At 42.5% G+C, this 18,352-nt stretch overlaps 1 protein-coding gene across 3 annotated transcripts in view; it reads left to right on the forward strand.

The window, feature by feature from the left end:
* Creb5 (cAMP responsive element binding protein 5) overlaps positions 1-18,352 on the forward strand; it is a 387,517-nt gene that overhangs the window by 256,805 nt on the left and 112,360 nt on the right. The window contains exon 1 of one of the 3 annotated variants that reach the window (XM_047562023.1): positions 3,695-3,756. The exons of the other annotated variants lie outside the window; for them this stretch is intronic. Within the exon in view, the coding sequence (XP_047417979.1) occupies positions 3,710-3,756 (47 nt within the window). The 5' untranslated portion in view covers positions 3,695-3,709. Of the gene's footprint in view, positions 1-3,694; positions 3,757-18,352 lie in introns of those variants that run through there. 3 annotated transcript variants of the gene reach the window in all.

Genomic DNA, 18,352 nt, shown 5'->3' on the forward strand with positions numbered 1-18,352 from the left:
TGCTTATTGTAAATTAAAAAAGGAAGAGATGCCACTTTTTTTTTTCTCAATAATTTTTAATACTAGGTTTATGGCTGGGTACATGTGATAGTCATTATAGCTTATTTAACTCTGAAATTATCTGGCCCCTCAAACTCCCCTGGGACTGTAGGAATCATGGGTTAAATTTTAAAAACACTGTCTGTGAGAAGATGATATGCTTTTCCTTATGGAGAATAAATGCCAAGCTAAAAAAAAAAAAAATCCAAAAAAACAAAAAACACAGCTCTCCCCAGGAGGGGTCTTTATTGTTTCTTCTCTCGGCTGTGTCCATAATGTTTTCGAGCTCAGAAATTCACCCCAGGCACATGGAGTTTACTTTTTGTCGGCTGTTGTGCACTTCAGTCTCTACGATTACAGTTGTGCCTTTTCTGTCGGGTTGTTTTGGAGAGAGTCCAAACGCATTTTGAACTCCAAGCTCAAATCTCAGAGGTTTCCACCTCTTTGGAGCCGAACGTGTCATCAGGAGCTGGGAGTCCATGAGTGAGTTACACCGAACAGCTGCGCGGTACCCGCCACCCTCTCCCCAAGGATGACAGCTCTGCAGAGGAGGGCGTTGTAAGCATTCCTGAGGCAGCCAGCTAATCGGGAGGCCCAGCCTGTGGCCAGGGGCTCCTTCTCCAGAGGCTCCCACTGGGATCCAGCATCGTAGGGACTCCTACTTACAAAGCACCCCTTCTTCAGAGCAGCAGCCTGAATGGGGAAGGGCCAAGAGGGTGAGGGTGGACAAGACCACCGGAGGGTCATATGGGTGAAAAAGGAAGCTCTTGAGTCGAAGGGGAATTTCCTTTTGAGAATAGGATATTCCCTATCATTAGCTGCTCATAGGAAGGAAAATGGGAAAGCAGGGTTTCTTCTCAAGTGAGGAGACACCTAGCAGCCAGTGATAATGCCTGATTTGGAAGTGGCAGGAGGGAATGTGTACATTCCAACCAATAGTTTCATTAGGTGAAAATGTAGTTATTCAGGCCCCTTTAACCTCTGAGGTTGATCTCAATTCCAGCCAGCACTCTTGAAGAAGTTTTACCAGGCTATCAGTGTGCCCTGGGACTCTGGTGGCTTAATGGCATTCTTTTCATCAGATACAGTCAGGTATCTCCCAGTCTTTAGAGTTCGGACTCCAGAAGCACCAACACCACTGGAGTCAGAACTCCCTGCTCAGTGGCATGTGGGTCCCCTCGGTTGCTCTAGGCCCCTTCCTCCTTTTGGCACTGATGCTCATATGCCTCATCAGATTGCTGGGCCTGACTTTAGCCAAAGCTGTCATCTTTGCTGCTTTCCAGGGAAGGTCCAGGACAGCTGCCTCTAAAGAGTCTTTACTCTATAGCACAGGATCTACCTCACTAGAAAGCATCAGGGGTCTTTTATCTGGCAACTTAACCCAGTCCTTATGATGTGGTATAGGAAAAATTCTAGAGGGAGCATTTTCCCAGTAAGTTCATAGGAAGATAGAAATTTGAAAAATTCTACCACATATCCATTTTGATATATCTAAAATAATAACATAAAGAAAATATTTCAGTATGTAAACTAAGTCGAGGGGAGGAAATTGTGTGTGGGGTAAAACAGGAAGAATAAAAGTCCTTATGCCACTCAACATGGTCCATAGCTCTTTTAAAAACGAGAAAGTCGTTTATGTAAAACCTTGTCAACCTGCCTTAAAGTGTAAAGGCTTGTAGGCGCTATTGAAAAATTTTGTTTTATTTATTCCCTGCAGCAGAAGAAAAATCAATGGCTTCTTGGCGAGTCAGACATAAATGAGTTATACAGGCCACTGACATGGTGGACCAAACTTTATAACAACCACATTCGCTGCTGTCAGGCCACAGGCTTCAGTGGCGCCAGCTGTAATTATGGCTGATCACCTCTAATTCAGAGCTGCCTGCCTTGATAAAGGTGTCACTGGGAGCCACTGTGGCATCAGCATCAATTGAGGATGTCATGCCAGAGAGCAGCCTGCTGGAGCAAGCTCTTCCCGCCACAGCCCCTGGGGGTCATGCAGACTGTTGGGCAAATCTTGCCTTTTTAACCCTTCAAGCTAACGACAGGGATGGTACCGGAAGCTGGTTTAAATTCCAAGGGATTCAGAGGAACAACCCCGAGCCCCAGCAGCAAATATCTTTAATAAGCAAAGAGATTTCTCCAAAAACAGAGTTGGGAAGACATGATCCACTCTGCTCCACAATGTGCAAAGACATACGTTAGTATTACTTACCTGAGTCCCTGGCCACAAATGCAATTAGGGGCAACAGACTATAGAAAAGCTGTGATCATGTTTGAGGGAAAAACAAACAAACAAACAAACAAAAATTGCAGTCTAATGCCTTTCTTCTGCTTTTGTGGTTAAAAAAATTTTTTCGTGAATTTCCTGTTTTCAAAGTTTTTTTTTTTTTTTTTTTTTTAAGAGGCATGAAGGGTGAGGGGAAATAGAAAGCTGAGTGGAGATGGGTTAAAAAACCTTGCTAGCAAAGCCGCTAAGTGTCCCAACTAGGTCTAGGAAGTGTGAAGCAATTAAAAGGGCTTCACTGACATTTGTGAAGGATAAGGTTGCTGTCCCCCCACCCCCCGCATCCCCTGGCTGTTTTTCCAACCTCTGTTATTAAAAAAGAGACACACTTTCTATTTGTTCTCCCTGTACCCTCTCTAGATTCACAGACAGCCCCACCCGCCCCAGGGCACCCCTGCAATAGGTGGAGGAAAGCAGTGGCCTGTCTCATTTTAAGGAAGGACCTGTTTTGATCCCCTGTTTGGACAGTTCACCTGAGAGCAGCCTGCTGGTCTCAGAAAGGCAGGGAGGAGTTTTGCAGCTCGGGTCCTTTAGCTTGAGTACATCAGAAGGCCAGCACGGGCCAGCGCAGAAGTTGCTGTGATTTCCCAGTCCTTGATGGCTCCAGACGCAGGCGCGTGTTTGGACCAGAAGTGGTTCTGCCCTTGCTGACAGGGAGGTCAGATGCGAGGAGTCTCTGGAGGGGAGGTGGTTGGCATTCAGCAACAGAAAATCCCACCCCACTCCAGGAAAAAAGGGCCCTGGGCAATGGAAACCCTGTCACCTGGTTCTGAACTGAAACCCGCCCCGGCTGAGTTGGTTTTTCATTCTAGGTCCTTCCAACCTGCTCTCTCACTCCCTGCTTCCCCATCTCTACATGCTTCTTCCTTGTTATTTCCCCTTTTCCAAAGGCAGGGGCACTTTAAAAAAAAATCAGCTTTTCTTTTCATTATTATCATTATTATTTTATCAGAACTACTGACCCCTTGGCTGCAGACCTCCGGGGTCCCTCTCTGAGCTGTCTGATGGCAGCTGTCAGGCCATCCCGAGGCGGCACTGTTTCCTCCTCTGTTTACCGGTTTCTAAGGGCAATTGCACCGGGTAGGCTCCCTGAGCCTGGAACTCGGCCTGGGGCTGTTTTGGTTACATTGAAGTTTTTGCTTCAGTTCTGCCAGATTTAAATGGTGACTTCACCAGCACTGAGCTAAAAAGGAGAAGGGGGAGGAGGGCGAGCCCAGGAGAAAGAGAGCGAGCAAGCTGGAGGGAGAGAGCCAGAGCTAGGCGCTAAAGAAGGGCCAGAGCATTACATCATCGCTTGGCCTGGAATCAAATGGGAAGGATATGACTCACTCAAGCTAGTTAAGCTTTGGCTCAAATTCTACACACACTCATTCCAGAGCTCTCATGTTCTGCACCTCAGGAGGGAATTCAGCCTCAGTGATGTCCATGAGGTTTGTTTTTAATTTTATTTTCTTTTTCTTGATTTTAAGGACTTTTTTTTTTTTTTGGCCCCCACTGCTTTCTGTTCTTGAGGCTTCATCCTCCTCCTCCTCTTCTTTTTCTCCCCCATCTCTCGTTTCTGCCCGTCTTTGTTCCCCCTCCTCTTCCTTCTCCTCTTTCCCCAGCCCCTCCGCTCCTCTTCTTGCCCCGAAGAGGCATTTCTTTTCACTTTGATCAGAGTTTTTTTGTTGTTGTTCTAGTATAGAGACCCGAATGAGTTGAGCAGAGACCGGGCTGGGCAAAATAAAAAGACAAGCAAACTAAAGCCACAGGAGCAAAGAGGCCACAAATAAAAAGCGAAGCGAGAAAAGAGCAAACTCGGTGGAAGTTTCTTTGCTGTGGTGTCGCTCCTAATCGGAGGAGACAGGGAGAGAGTTAAAATGCAGGGACCAATCGCTTGAATGGTGATGTAATGCAAGAACCGCAGGGTAGTTAAGTAACGTGAGAGCCAGGGGGTCAGGGTTGCAAAGCATTTACCTGCTCTCAAGGGGTTTTCAGTTTATTATCAATTGCAGTGACTGTAACTGGCTTCAGACTGCAATCTCTAATTATTCACAGACGCCCCTTTTTTATCTTTTATTATTAAAAGTAAAACTATATTATGGTATTTAAAAAAAACATGATATTATCACAGCTGTATATTATTTTCCACCAGGATATATTCCCTTTCTCTCTCTCCCTCTCTCCCTGTCTCTCTCTCTCTCATTTAAATGGCTCAAAAACGGTTGTCTTTTCGTGAAGGTTCGAAGTGATGGTGTGTGGGTGTGGGGAAACTTTTTGAGTGTAACTGGTGAATTGTAAATGACTGGAAAACTATTTGGTGTGTTGTACTGCACATGAAAATGCTATTCATTTATTATTGAAAATTGTGCAGAATTTTAAAGTAATATATGATGATCCTTAAAAGTAGTTACAGACTCTCACCTATTATTTCTGCTAAGGTGAAACAGGGATTGTATAGTTGTTTGAGAATTTTAACTTTCTGTTGTTGCACTTGACAATGAACTTAATCTAGCACTGTCTTGAAGACTCAGATTCCTGCGTTATTATGAAGATAGTATGTGGGGGTAGCGGGAAGGATAAAAACTTCTTGATTGATTTGTCTCAGAAACACTAGTTAATATTTGAGAGTAAGAAATTAACTCTTAATGCATGGGGGTGGGGTGTCAATGATAGTGTTCCTGATGCTTTAAGGATCTCAAAGAGAAAGAGACTTTTATGTTTTGAAAATTATTCCCACATCTCTATTTCATAAAATAGATTTAGCACTGCCCGGGCTGAGTTCTCTTTGAAACAATCCAGCATTATTAGTTACAAATGGGAGGTCTCTAGAAGGTAAGCGTAAACCCCACACACCCAGACTCTGGGTTCTCCTGAACTTCTCGTGGCCTTCCTTAGTCTTGACCATCATCAGCTGGGTGTACACCAAGCATGGGGCACTTATGTGTTTTTTTAATGCATGTTGCGGATGAGCTTAATCATTTATAGGTCTTCTCTCCTTTCTCCATTTTGGGACAGAGGAATGAGGTGGGTGTAGAAGTAATTTTTGGAGGAAACAACTTGATGGGATAGAAGATGAGAGACCAGAGTGCTAACCCTGAACTTGACCTTGAGCACATCACTTAAAACATGGAGGGGACTGTCTTACAGTAAGGGACTTGACAAGGTGGGCAATAAGCCCTTCTCTCATATGTAGAATTGACCTTAGATGATCTCCCAAGTCACTTCTCTCTGGAAAGTTCTGTGTCTGTTTTTGATTTTTTTTTTTTTTTTTTTTTTTTGTAATGCTGAAAGGTACTTGGCATAACTTTTCAGAGAAAGATACATTTTAAATTCAAGATGAATTAGTGCCCCAGAAGAAATGAATGGGGAAGGGCACAGAGAGATTTCCCTTTCCTACTTTGTTTTTGCTTTCTGGCAAGAAGATTCCTTATGTAGTAAAATTCTTAGTTTTCAAGTGCTACTTGTGAGGAGACCTCAATGAGCATTATTGCCTAGGTTAGTCTGTCAAAAAAAGTGGTGGAAGAGACAGGAAATTTACCTGCCCAGTAAACTTTCCAAGAAGGTGCTGCATGTCCTTCAGATTAATAAAACAGTGCTAAGAACCCACATGCTGTTGTGTTTCACCTACTCAGACAGTGCAGGGTAGGGTTTAAGGCAAAATCATTCCCCCAAAAGAGTACATCACAATCTGATATGTTTCTATAATTCCAACATAAGATCAAGTTTTGGTTTTTGTTGTGATTTTGTTTTGCGATGATACGGTTTGAACCCAGGGCATCAGACATACTAGTCACATGCTCTACCACTGAGCTACATTCCTGACCCCTAAGGGATGGATGTCGATGTCTTAAACGAGGTTTGAGATGTAAAACTTCAAAAGATCATGAAAGGCAAACTGTATGAACTTGTTAAATAGACAAATTTTTTCCTTCTATTGCTCTTCTTCGGTCAAATTCCAAGGTAGTAGCCTCTTAATAAAGTGTATATTTTTGTATCTGAGGTAGTAGCCTCATGTAAAGCACGCACTTATGTATTCACAGATCTGGATTAATTGTGCGTAGGAAGGACTATTACTACACTGATCTGTGGGGAAAAATTACTCGAACTGAAATGAAATCCATGGTGAAGGTTATTAGTCATTGTGCATAGTTAGGCAAGTGCCAATTGTATGCTTGGGACTCTTCAGGAATAAAGAGGGCATGATTGCTTTTTTTAGAGCATTACAATTTATGTTGACTTGGCTGTGAATTGTTCACCCATAATCAGAAATGCCCCGCTCGTGACTGAGAGACAAGGTGAGGAGCACTCGCCTTGTGACACTAGGTGGCACTTCTGCTATCTTGGTTCATCACTGTTACTTATGGTAACCCAGAAGGGTAATTTCACTGTTCGATGACTATCTTATTTGATTTGATGTTTTGCTTTGATTCTTTCTGCTTTTTAATTGAAAACTTTATTTAGATAATTATAGATTCACTTACAGTTTTAAGACATAATTCAGAGCCAAGTGTGGTGGTGCATACCTGTAATCCCAGAGACTTGGGAGGCTAAAGCAGGAGGATTGAAATTTCGAGGCCAGCCTCAGCAACTTAGCAAGGCAATGTCTTGCAAAACTATAGTACAATTCCACAACCAGGATTTGGGCATTGATATAATCCATCAATTGGATTCAACTTGTCCCAATTGAACTTGAACTCTTCTGTGTGTATGTTGTTCTCACTGAGGTAAAAATGGAGGGTCAGACACACCAGTCACACTAGGTCTCACTAGGTCTGAGGGCTGTGCCTATGAATTATCAGATAGCCAGCTGGGGAATCCTGATGGCATTGTTCATGGTTTCCATTTCCTAGGGGCATGGCCTCAACGGTGGCTTTGCCTTCCACAGGGGCCCTGCTTTAGTGTTAGTAGGTGAAGGAGGAGGTGTGGTTTTGGTGACAGAACAGAAGGGTCACAGAGTATAGTGATATCAGTTGTCCAGGGCTGTGCGGCCATAAATTAGTGCCAAGCTCAGGGTTCTTTCTCCTTGCTTTCCCATTCTTTCCTTGTTAAACTTGTGTGCATACTGATCAGGGAAGTAGGGCTGGGTCTCCTAAAAAGAGTAAGACCTGGATTCAAATCACCTTTTTTTTTTTTTTTTTTTTTGGTGCTATGGATTAAACCCAGGGGTGCTTAATCACTGAGCCACATCCCCGGCTCTTTCTTATATTTTATTTAGAGACAAGGTCTCACTGAGTTGCTTAGGGCCTTGCTAAAATGCCGAAGCTGGCTTCGAATCTGCGATCCTTCTGTCTCAGCCTCCTGAGCCACTGAGATTGTAGGCATGTGCCACCATGCCTGGCTCAAATCACTGTTCTACTTTCTACCTGTGTGACTTTGGCAAGCCAAAGAACCTTCTGTGTCGTAGGTTCTATTTTCTCTCTGTGCAATGAGGATAACCAAACCATGTGGCAGCTTGGTGACAGGTAAAGGTGACTTTTAAGGCCCCTGGCAGATAGTGAGATGGTAGGGAAGAAATTTCAACTGCAGCAAGCTTTGAGAATGGCAACATGGGACTTCCTGGCATGGCTTGCTGCTACAGGTGCAACCTCACCAGACTCCAACTGGCATCTTATTGTGGACATCACTCAGACTTCTTTCTATAGCCTCTCTTCTGCTCTTCTGTGATGTCTTTTTTTTTTTTTTCCTTTTTCTTCTTTTTTCTTTGTGATACTGGGGAGTGCATGCAAGGGCTAAGTCTTATCCCTTTCAATTTTGAAACAAGTTCTGAGTTGCCCAGCCTGATCTCATACATATGATCCTCTTCCCTCAGCCTCATGAGTTGCTGGGATTACAGGTGTGTGCCCCCATTCCCAGATCCTACTGCTTTCTTTTTAATTCTGGAAATCGAGGAGGTCTGAGATCACATCAGGTGCTAGAAACAGAGATGTTCATCCTGTAGGATGATTCTAGTTAAAGTGAGGTGAAGACTAGGATCGATAAAATCTGCCAAATTCCCCATGGCCTAAGTGGTAGGAGTGGAGTGATCCTGGACAATGCAGTTTGGAAAAAGGACCCTGTCATCTCACTCATGCTCAGCTGGACTTTGTGAATGAGATGATGAAGTGCAAGGGAAGTGAGTGAATTCAGTCAGGAGAACGGGATTCTATCCCCTGCTCCATCTACCAAAAGAAGTTTGAGAGGCTTACTTTCAAGTAAAGGTAAAGGCGAGGCCACCTTTTAAACTTGCTGTCTCCCCTCACATATCTTTTCCGGTGGTATAAATGGTGTTTTTGGAGAGTGAAGAGAAGGGGACTTTGAAAGTGACAAGTGGAAAACAACTTTAATGGCTGAGTTGGACAAATTATGTGACATCGATGGGGCCCAAGAGGCACATCCATGATAAGATGTGCAAACCTGTGCTGGGATTGGGCCCTAGGGTGTTTCAAGCTGCACGATATAAACATTGTTTCAGATTTTACTTAATGGCTGGAGGTGTAGCTCAGAGAGAGTGTGTGTGTGCTTAGCATGCTCCGTCCAGGTCCTGAGTTCAATTTCTGGTACCAAAAAAACATGAAAATAAACAAAAAGATTTTACATAGTAGACATTGGTCAGAAAACCCAGGTTAACACAGCATAGTCTTGAGAATTAACCTTGGTTCTGCCCTGACAGAAAACAGGGTGGGCAAACCTGGACCTGAATGTCAAGAAATGGCAGCAGCTGCGAGTGAGAGCCTGGCTTTTCCTTCCTGCCCTCTCCTTATTTGGTTCTTATGACCCTCGAAGGGGCCTGCCTTCGCATTGGAGTGCGGAAAGATGTGTGTGCAAGTCTCTGCCTGAGCAGGCGGTCAGAGAGCCGAGACATGGGGAAGTAGCGGAGGAAGGAAAATGGCATCAGTGACAGATGTGGGCCAGGCCAATGAAAATTCTGTGGCCCAGATTTCAGTTTATAATTTTTTGCAGGCTTTGCTAGTTGGTTGAAATGTGTGCTCTAAGGCTGGGTGCTCTCATGAATTTTGGTACAATCAGAGCAGTTCCTGGAAAAATTACATCCTTGAAAACTAAGTCGACTTGATTTAGCACTCTAGAGTCCACTACCTAGTACACAAACACTTTGTTACAAGGCCATATGTCTTTTCTTCCTGTACCTTCATGGGCAGGAGAGCTTATTTAATGATCGATGAGACAACACTGCCCCCAAGAAAAATTAATCAATAGTTTGCTATCTTTCTAGACAGTGGGACAGTAGTTACAAAATAACCATGATCCATCCAGCTATCAACGAAATCTTCCTTTGTCTCCATGGGATGGTTCAAAATTGAATTCTACCTTATAAATGTTTTCTTTTCCATCTGAATGACTGAAATAGAACTGGATGTGTCCAAAAAAGCAAAGCCTGGAGAAAGCAATAACATGGCTCCAAACCAACGCCAAGGTATCCGTTAATGCACACACTCAATCACTCATCTAAATGGGAAAACGGGGCCAGGAGGCTGTGTTGTATAATCTGGAATGCCTATCAGGAGTGACTGTGCTTTAGGAGCCTGTGAACTTTTTGTTTTTTAAATAAAAGATCTTTAAACAATTGAAGTCACATTGAGAGCAGCATGTGCTGACATGGCAGGGAGGCCAGCTGGCCCTCTTGCAGCCTTTGGGGCCCATGTACCCACTTGGCTCTGCCTTTCTGTCCTCCATGGGCCCCAAGTCACTGCTAAAGGAAAGTCTACAGAAAAGCTCTTTTTGATGAAGCAGGTGGGGACAGGAGTATTGGAAACACACGTCAGTGAATGGGCAGTATCTGTGGCTATACAGGAATGGGTTTTGAGAGTATTTGAAAAAAATCTTTGCTGCCCATCTCTGGTGGGCTTCCCTTACCCTAGATTCTCACTTTTTTTTTTTTTTACAGCTTGATTCTCTGCATCTTAATACTTGGTATTATTTTTATGTCCACTCCAATTTTATTATTTCAATTTTTTTGTCTTTAAGAAGTATAGAAGTATACCACCTACATTAAAGATAACAAAATATGTGATTTAACACACACACACACACACACACACATACACACACACATATACACAAGCTCTTCTGTAAAGGTAGAGTCTCATTGTTCGTAGTCAATATGGCCCAGTGCTATTGTGCCCTATGAGTGGATTTAGAAGCAGACAGATCTGGGTTTCAATTCTGATTTTGCCATTTGCTAGCTATGTGAGTTTTGACAATCTTTTGAAACTTTGTTATCCTCCTTTTCTTCACCTATGAAATGGAATCTAAGACAGTACTGTAATAAGTACTATAATGTACTCAGCATAAGTGCTCAGCAAATGTTATTTAATAATAGAACCACCTAACTTTTTTGGAAGTGTGGATTCTGATATATTTCAGGCACCAAAAATGTGGAAAGAAATACTGTCATTTAATAGTTCCCTTCCAGAAAAGTAAATTGAGTCACAGCATACGAGTGAGGCTATAAACAGAGACACAAGGAGAAAAATCATACCACTGGCTGTAACCATCTCTTGATTGGTCAGAAGATCAGGTTTAAGATCTACTTTAGAGTTGGGCATGATGGTGCACACCTGTAATCACAGTGGCTCAGGAGGCTGAGGCAGAAGGATCATAAGTTTAAGACCAGTCTCAGCTATTTAGTGAGGCCCTAGGCAACTTAGAGAGACCCTATCTCAAAATAAAAAACAAAAAGGGCAGAGGGTGGGGTATGAGTCAGTGGTAAAGTGTCCCTGAGTTAAATCTCCAAAAAAAAAAAAAAAAAAATCTACAAAAAAAAAAAAAGAAAGAAAGAAAAAGAACAAAAGATCTACTTTAGGGCTGTGGATATAGCTCAGTGGTTGAATGTTTGCCTAGCATGCGTGAGGCTCTGGGTTTGATACCCAGTACAGGGGGAAAAAAAAAGAAGAAGTAGATCTACATTAGTTCATTTCAGTACCAAGAATAGCTGGGTCTTTCTTTCATCCTTTTTAGTTAAGTAGTAGGTTTCTTTTTTACATGGCATAAATTAATTTTATTTTACATCTACCTCTTCCTAACCTTCTTATTTACCATAGTACTTCAGTCTGCTCAGCAACACTTTGGAGTTGAGGGCTGATCCCATTTAATTCCTCTGGAATTAATCATAATAATAGCAATTATAATAAACCCATTTAGTGCAAACATAGATGTAAATTGCTCTCAAGTTGCATTTTCACCTCTAGTTTTGCACTCGCCAGCATCTACCCTGATGTGGATCATGCATGACCTCCCTCTAGCCAGACTATTATTCTGCATTCAGATCTTGCTTTCGCTCAGGGCATGACTGCTCTTTGCCATTTCCTTCCTCCAAGGGCAAAGAGGAAGCTTCAGTGTACAGGTCCCAAGGAATGTCATTTGATTTGGATTCACTCTCACCATTGGGAATTTCCTCAGCAGTAGAATAATAATCTTATAACTATACATGCCATGATAATGTGGGAACCTTAAAGATCATCCAGTCCAACTCAACAATTTTACAGATTCAGAAATTGAGGTCACCCACAAATGTGAAGAGAATCACCTGATACCAGTAAGCCATTTGGCAGCAGAGGCAGAACTAAGCTCTGAGGCACTGGGAAGCACATTTCTGTCCTGCCAGGCCAGTCTGCTTCCGGTGCCAGGAAGTGCATCTTTTTGCACAAGCTAATGCTTCTCAGTCTTCTTTGGAGTCCTGGATCCTGGGGATGGAGGGCAGCGTAGGGTGTTAAGAAAAACTTGAAAGTGCAGGGACACAAAAGAGCAACCTGAAGAGCCCCGAGGTTAGCAGGGCTTCCAGAAGCTGGGAGGCACCTGGCTGTGCACATTCCAGCCTCTGGTGTGGAAGGAGGAGTGGGAAGCAGACAAGATAACTTGTTTTTGGCCCTTAGTCATTGGCTCCTGGGGTCTCATTAGTGGGTGGAGCATCTTGTCCCTTGGTCCAAAAGTCACAGGCTACAAACGACGTGGGATGAGCAAACTGAGTTCGAGCTCTTTGCTTTCCCCCCACTCTCTTCTTCCCTCCCTCTCCCTGGTGAGCCCTGGCTATACCGAGTGTTATGTCCAATGAGGACAGAACTTGGAAGCTGCCCCAGAACCAGCACCCACCCACCTGCAGGATGTGACCTCTGGGCTATGAATCGTACTGCTTCCTCCCTCTGCCTCCCCACCTAAGGAATGGTTTTTAGACCCTAATTCCCAGACAACCTCACTTGTACACTTCAGTCCCAAAGAAATCCCCCCACTTTGTGACCACAGAAAACTTGTCACTTCATTATGATTCTGAAAAAAGAGAGCAAAGGGTCAGTCATAGTGCTTTTAATGACTTGTATCCTTTCCCATAGAAGCAGCTCTTCGTTTGTTAGGTGCAGAGGACGCTGGCTGAGCGTCGCCATTCATAATGCTGTATCACAAGATTCATTAACCCAATTCATCTTCCCACAGCCATTAGACAGGTACCATAGGATTCAGCTTCCTGGGAGTCTCCAGAGCTCTGTGGTGTGGAGATGAGACACCATGCCTCCCGAACTTGGAAGCCTGTTTGAAACTAATTAACAATGGTTAAGTGTTTGGAAAATGCATGTGGGAAATCATGCTTACTGTTTGCCAGAGTAAGACAAGCATGACCATTTCTTTTCTCAACTAGTTATCTGCCCCTGCCCCCCGCATTTGTTCTTTGCCTATTTCTCCTAAACTGGATGAAGCCACCTTTGGTGGAATAGGCCAGTCAGATTTCCTCCCCCAGGTGAGAATGGGCATGTTGAGTTTTCTAGCCCTGTGATGTCTAATGAGGCAAATTGAAAAGTGCCATTGACCTCATGATCAGCAAACAAAACATGGTTTTTTCTATGGCAAAGTGGTTTTGAAACTGTCTTGATATGAGTCACAGCATCAGAATCTTAGTTAATATCACAGTCCAATGTAATCCTATGTCAGTTTATATATGTGGATACAGTCAACACAATGTTCTGTATCTGTGGGTTCTGCCTGCATAGATTCAAAAGCCTGAGGTCAAAAATATCTGACAAAAATATTACTTCTGAACTAAACACTGTATGGCATTTAAAAAATTTTTTTATATATTTATTTTTATTGTAAACAAATGGGATACATGTGGATTCTCTGTACATGGAGTAAAGGCATACCATTTGTGTAATCATACATTTACATAGGGTAATGTTGTTTGATTCATTCTGTTATTTTTCCCCCCTACCCTCCCACCCCTCCCACCCCTCTGCATTTTTTTCCTAATCATTATTCTGTAAACAATATAGTGGAGCAACGATTTATGTTGTATTAGGTATTATAAGTAATCTAGAGATGAATTAAAATATACAGGAGGACACGCAGAGACTACATGCAAATACTATATCATCTTATAGAAGGAACATGAGCATCTGTAGATTTTGGTATGGCAGGGGGGATTCCTGGAACCCATTCCCCAAGTATACTGAGGGACAACTCTACAATATGTATTTAATTTTTGTGCATTCTTAATCTTTACTGTGCATGTTTCTTGGGTATAGCATACTCTTATTTATTTTTCTAAAATGCTAGTGATGTATGATTTACCTGTTTTCACTAATTTCTTGCTAATTTTCCCACCAATGTATTGCACCCAGACTTGAAAAACCCTGACAGAATGGAAAGGTCACGAGTGACTGGGACCAGGGTCAGGAAACCTGGGATGCCCTGTCCCAACTCTAAGATTCCTCCCTGGATCTACATGTCCTCTTACAAAAATGGAAGTTCTTGTTTTCAAATTGAGTTTATCCTAGAGTACTTTCTTTAAAGTTCTCCTGTGCGATCAGGCACAGTGGTACACCTCTGTAGCCCCAGGGACTCGGGAGACTGAGGCAGGAAGATTGCAAGTTGGAGGCCAGACTGGGTAACTTAGTGAGACCCTGTCTCAAAATAAGATTCTTAAGAAGGTCTGGGATTGTAGCTCGGTGATAGAGCACCACTGGATTCAATCCTCAGTACCACAAAAACAAACAAACAAACACAAACATCCTGCTGTGTGGAAGTCCAGAATGGGAAACAAGAGCCCCATGTGGTCCATATCCCCTCTGGTAACTTACCTACCCCCTCTACCCAGAGGTCCTTGGAAAGCGATCCCAATACTACTGGACTACAAACCTAACATTGATCAGTCTTTCTCAGTTCAGGCATTTGATGATTGTTTTATTTCCTAGGCAATAGTTTTATCTAATGAGATGCAACAGATTTTATTTCCACTGATTCTGAGGTGGGAATCTCAATTGCAAATCTCCAGAATCAGAGGGAATTTTTGCCATGGGGTGTAGTTCTTTCCTGTTTCAGCTTCACAGCTGGCCATGTCCTCAGGGGACAGGCCTCTCCGGGAAGGAGTGAGTTTGAAAGGTCTTCCACCAGCTCTGAGCAGGCAGACATGAGGATGTTTATCAATGGCATTGTGCCTGCTGTTTTCTTCACTCCTAAACGCAGCAGGTTCTACATTTTAGACACCCCTCTAATCATTTGGCTTACAGCTGGTAAAATATGATTTTCTGGTTCTCAGAAAGAAAGGCTTTTCAGACTTATAAAAAGGGAGAAGCCCGTAAGACTCCTTGAACATCAAATAGCTCTTACAAAACACCATTTTGATGAGTTAAGTGTAAATGAATCAGAAACATACGGATTAAATTTCCCTTGAAAGACACATGGGTTTAAAAATTAAGGGGGGAAAGTACTTGGCAAGATGGATTTCAGGTTTGTGCCAAACCTCAAAATGTTTGAAAAATGGTTTGAGACGTTTTTACTGAACGCAAAATGCCACGGGGTTCCCTCATCCCCAGACATAATAGTGAATCTTTTTGACAACAATTATATGACAAGAAAAAAGGCCTGTGGGGCTTAGCCACTTTCTCAGTTCTCCTTTAATACCCACTTCCTCCCTCCACCTCCCCCTCAAAAAAAAAAAAAAAAAAAAAGCACCTCATTTATAGGGCTAAGAGAACTTGTCTGATTGACAAACTAAAGTTTCAAGTCAGGCAATTACCAGAAAATAACCCCACAACTCAAAAATACTTGAATCCCTGCTGACATCCTACCCAGTGTCAATCATACCACTTTTTAAGTGGAATAATACACTCTAGGGATGTGCAGTCTTGGATATATTTTATTCATTGGTGTCTAGAACTATGCATGGTTGTTCTAATCATTTGTCAGACATTATAATGCCAGCTTCTTTGGAGAAGGGGGAAAAAAATCTAGTAGAAACACCCATTGGTTTGTTAGAACAGCTGCAGTGCAAAGATGCTAGATATCGTGGAGGCAGGGCATGGGAGGAGGAGGTTTTCAAGTTGCTGGGAATGATCTTGGGAACCTGAATTCTGTTATAGCCTCTCTATTTAATAAGCCATATTATAACTTCTCCGCATGTCAACATTCTTTCTTCCTGGCATGAGGAAGCTCAAGAGCAACATATTAAGGATCCCTGGACTAATTATCTTATGAATGTTGTGCATCATATCTATTAAATGGCCTCCAATTATTTTTTACTAGCTATTCCTGACAAAAGCAGGCTGACACTTTTACAGCCTAATTTTTCACATGCAAAAGCACAGAAGGAGTGGGTTTTGCGCGAGCTGCGTACAGTAAGTGGGGAGAGAGCCAGGGTGGGGAGGGTTGGACCGTACCACTTGCTCTGTGAAACTACCTTGTTTTGTACCTCTGTTTTGTTTCCATGTTTAAGCCAGGATGACCAAGGTTTGCTTCCTTCCTTCCTTCCTTCCTTTCTTCCTTTCTTTCTTTTCCTTTGAAAGAAAGGATGCATTCAGTGACTGCCAATGTCGGCTTAGAAACTAGGGAACAACAATGTACTTTATTAAAAGTTTTCAAGTCAATGTAGACCAAGAAAAGTGGGGAGGGGGCTATCTTTATATGTTAGCACTCTGCTTGAAGTTGTGGAAAAAATCTTTTTTTTTTACTTTGCCAGGGTAGCATGTCACATAGCATCTTGCTCTCCAGGAACCAAAAGTAATTTGTTGCAGAAAAAGTATCCAGGCAAGAAAGTAAAAGTCACCCTAAATACAGAAAAGCACTTGAATGCTTCCAGTAAAAATAGAGCATAACTGTGGTTGTTATGTACTGTGTCCACCTTCTCCATCAGCATCTTATGCCTATCAACATTTATTGAGCTCAAAATAAGGAAGAAATGGAAACTAGAAATGCAGGAGAGAAAAAACAGTTATACCAATTTTCTGTCTTGGAAAAGGCCTCAGAATCAGAAGAAGTTGGTCCAAATTCTGGCTCCATTTTTACCTTTTCGAAAGCAGCTCAGTATAGAACAATAGGGCTAAGAAGGGCTCCTTTGATTCAGAGAAAAGCCGGCCCCTGCCCAAGTGCTCGTGGTGCCTCCCTCCCACTTATCCCAAATGTCTCTCTTCCTTTTATTCCATTGCTGTCGAATTCAGAACGGATCAAAGTCACGCAGTACAGTTTGTCAAATGGTTCTCTTAATTTGTAACTCAGTCTCCTACCTGAAATACTGTAAAGATGGTTTAAAAAATTCTAAATATATGTAGTTCCCTGTCTGTCATATGAAAGGGAATCTACCTGAATGGGATGCACATCAGCCAGGTGGTTTATATTTCTAGATGGGGCTGTTATCATCCAAAGAGTGTTTTCACCTCACAGTCAACTATGAACGATAATAGTTATTTCATGACTTCTCCACCTTTGCTGACATACTGTCACGACCCTGCCTTGCGTAATCAACAATGTTCAGCGCTACCATCAACACCCTCCCCAACCCACACCCCAAGCACATGCATGCACATAAGCACAGGCGCATGCGCACTTAGTTCAGGGCTAAGTCTCATCTTTGCTGGAGCGAGTCATATGAGTCTTCTGCTGGGGCCTGTGCCCTGGAACCCTCTGGGGTATTAGATATCACTTTTTTTTTTTTTTGGTGGGGGGAATGTCTCCCATTACACCCTGCACCAACTTCCAGGCCTTGTCTTTTTCCCTTAATAGGTGATAAATTTTTTCAGGGCAGGGATGATCTTATCCCTCAGCACAGTTCCTGAAACAGCAGAAGCTAAGTAAATGTGTTAAAAAAAAAAAAAAAAAATTTTTTTTTCAATATTTTTGTTGTGTGTCCATTGGTCACATTTTGTTGTTTTGTTTTGTTCTTTTGTTTGTTGAAGCCACAGTAGGGAGAAGAGGGGCTCTCTGAGTTCTTAGTCTTCACAGAAATGTAAGGAGAAAAATGCAGGAAAGTTTGTGCTCAGATGATGAGCTCCTTGTTAAGCCTCTACTTTCTCCCCTAACCTATGTTTATCTGGATGGTCTTATTTATATCTATTTCCTTTTGATAAAAATAGTAGCTTAAAAAAGTGAATTTACCACAGGGATGATACTTTTGACTCCGGCCCAAGTTTCACAGATAGAGTTAAGATGCGGCCCTGCATGTGGGTATCCAACTAGATGCTCTTTTCTGAGTCATCTGACTTCTGAGTTTTCACTTTTTTAAGAGTATAATTAAGATAGGTTCCCAGGGATTAAAAACAAATAGCTCTGTGAGTAAAGCAGCCGGTCTATAGGTTGAGATCCATATATGGAGATTCATGGGCACCTGCCCAAATGGAGAGAAGCATTAAGAGCTATTCAAAACCTACTGAAATGTCAACACACTTTTGAAAAGGGTCCATTAGGGATGCAAATGTGTGGTTGGCTGATTATGATAAGCACTGGAAAGAAAACAGTGAAACCCATTAGGAGGTTTTGAGAACAGGGTTTTGAAGAGTGTGGAAGACAAGTCTAGTTTCTGCTAGGGCTGGGCTTCATTTCCTTAGCTTTCTCTGCCTTCTGAACCAGCAATTTTAATGATTTAAATGGCCCTCAGAATTCCTTCTATTTTGGATAAAGCCAATTAGCTCATCTGTTAAAAGGCCAACTTTGAAATTCCATCTTTGTCAGATAAAATTCATTTTAATAAGATCCATTCTCTGGATGACACCCTGTGACTTGCTTCTGCGGAGGGCCTGACTAGAAATGACCTCTGAGCTTCTGATGTTTTGGTTTGTGCAGGCAGCAGTTTTT

This window comes from Sciurus carolinensis, chromosome 8 (assembly GCF_902686445.1).
Source record: "Sciurus carolinensis chromosome 8, mSciCar1.2, whole genome shotgun sequence".
NCBI classification, from domain to species: domain Eukaryota; kingdom Metazoa; phylum Chordata; class Mammalia; order Rodentia; family Sciuridae; genus Sciurus; species Sciurus carolinensis.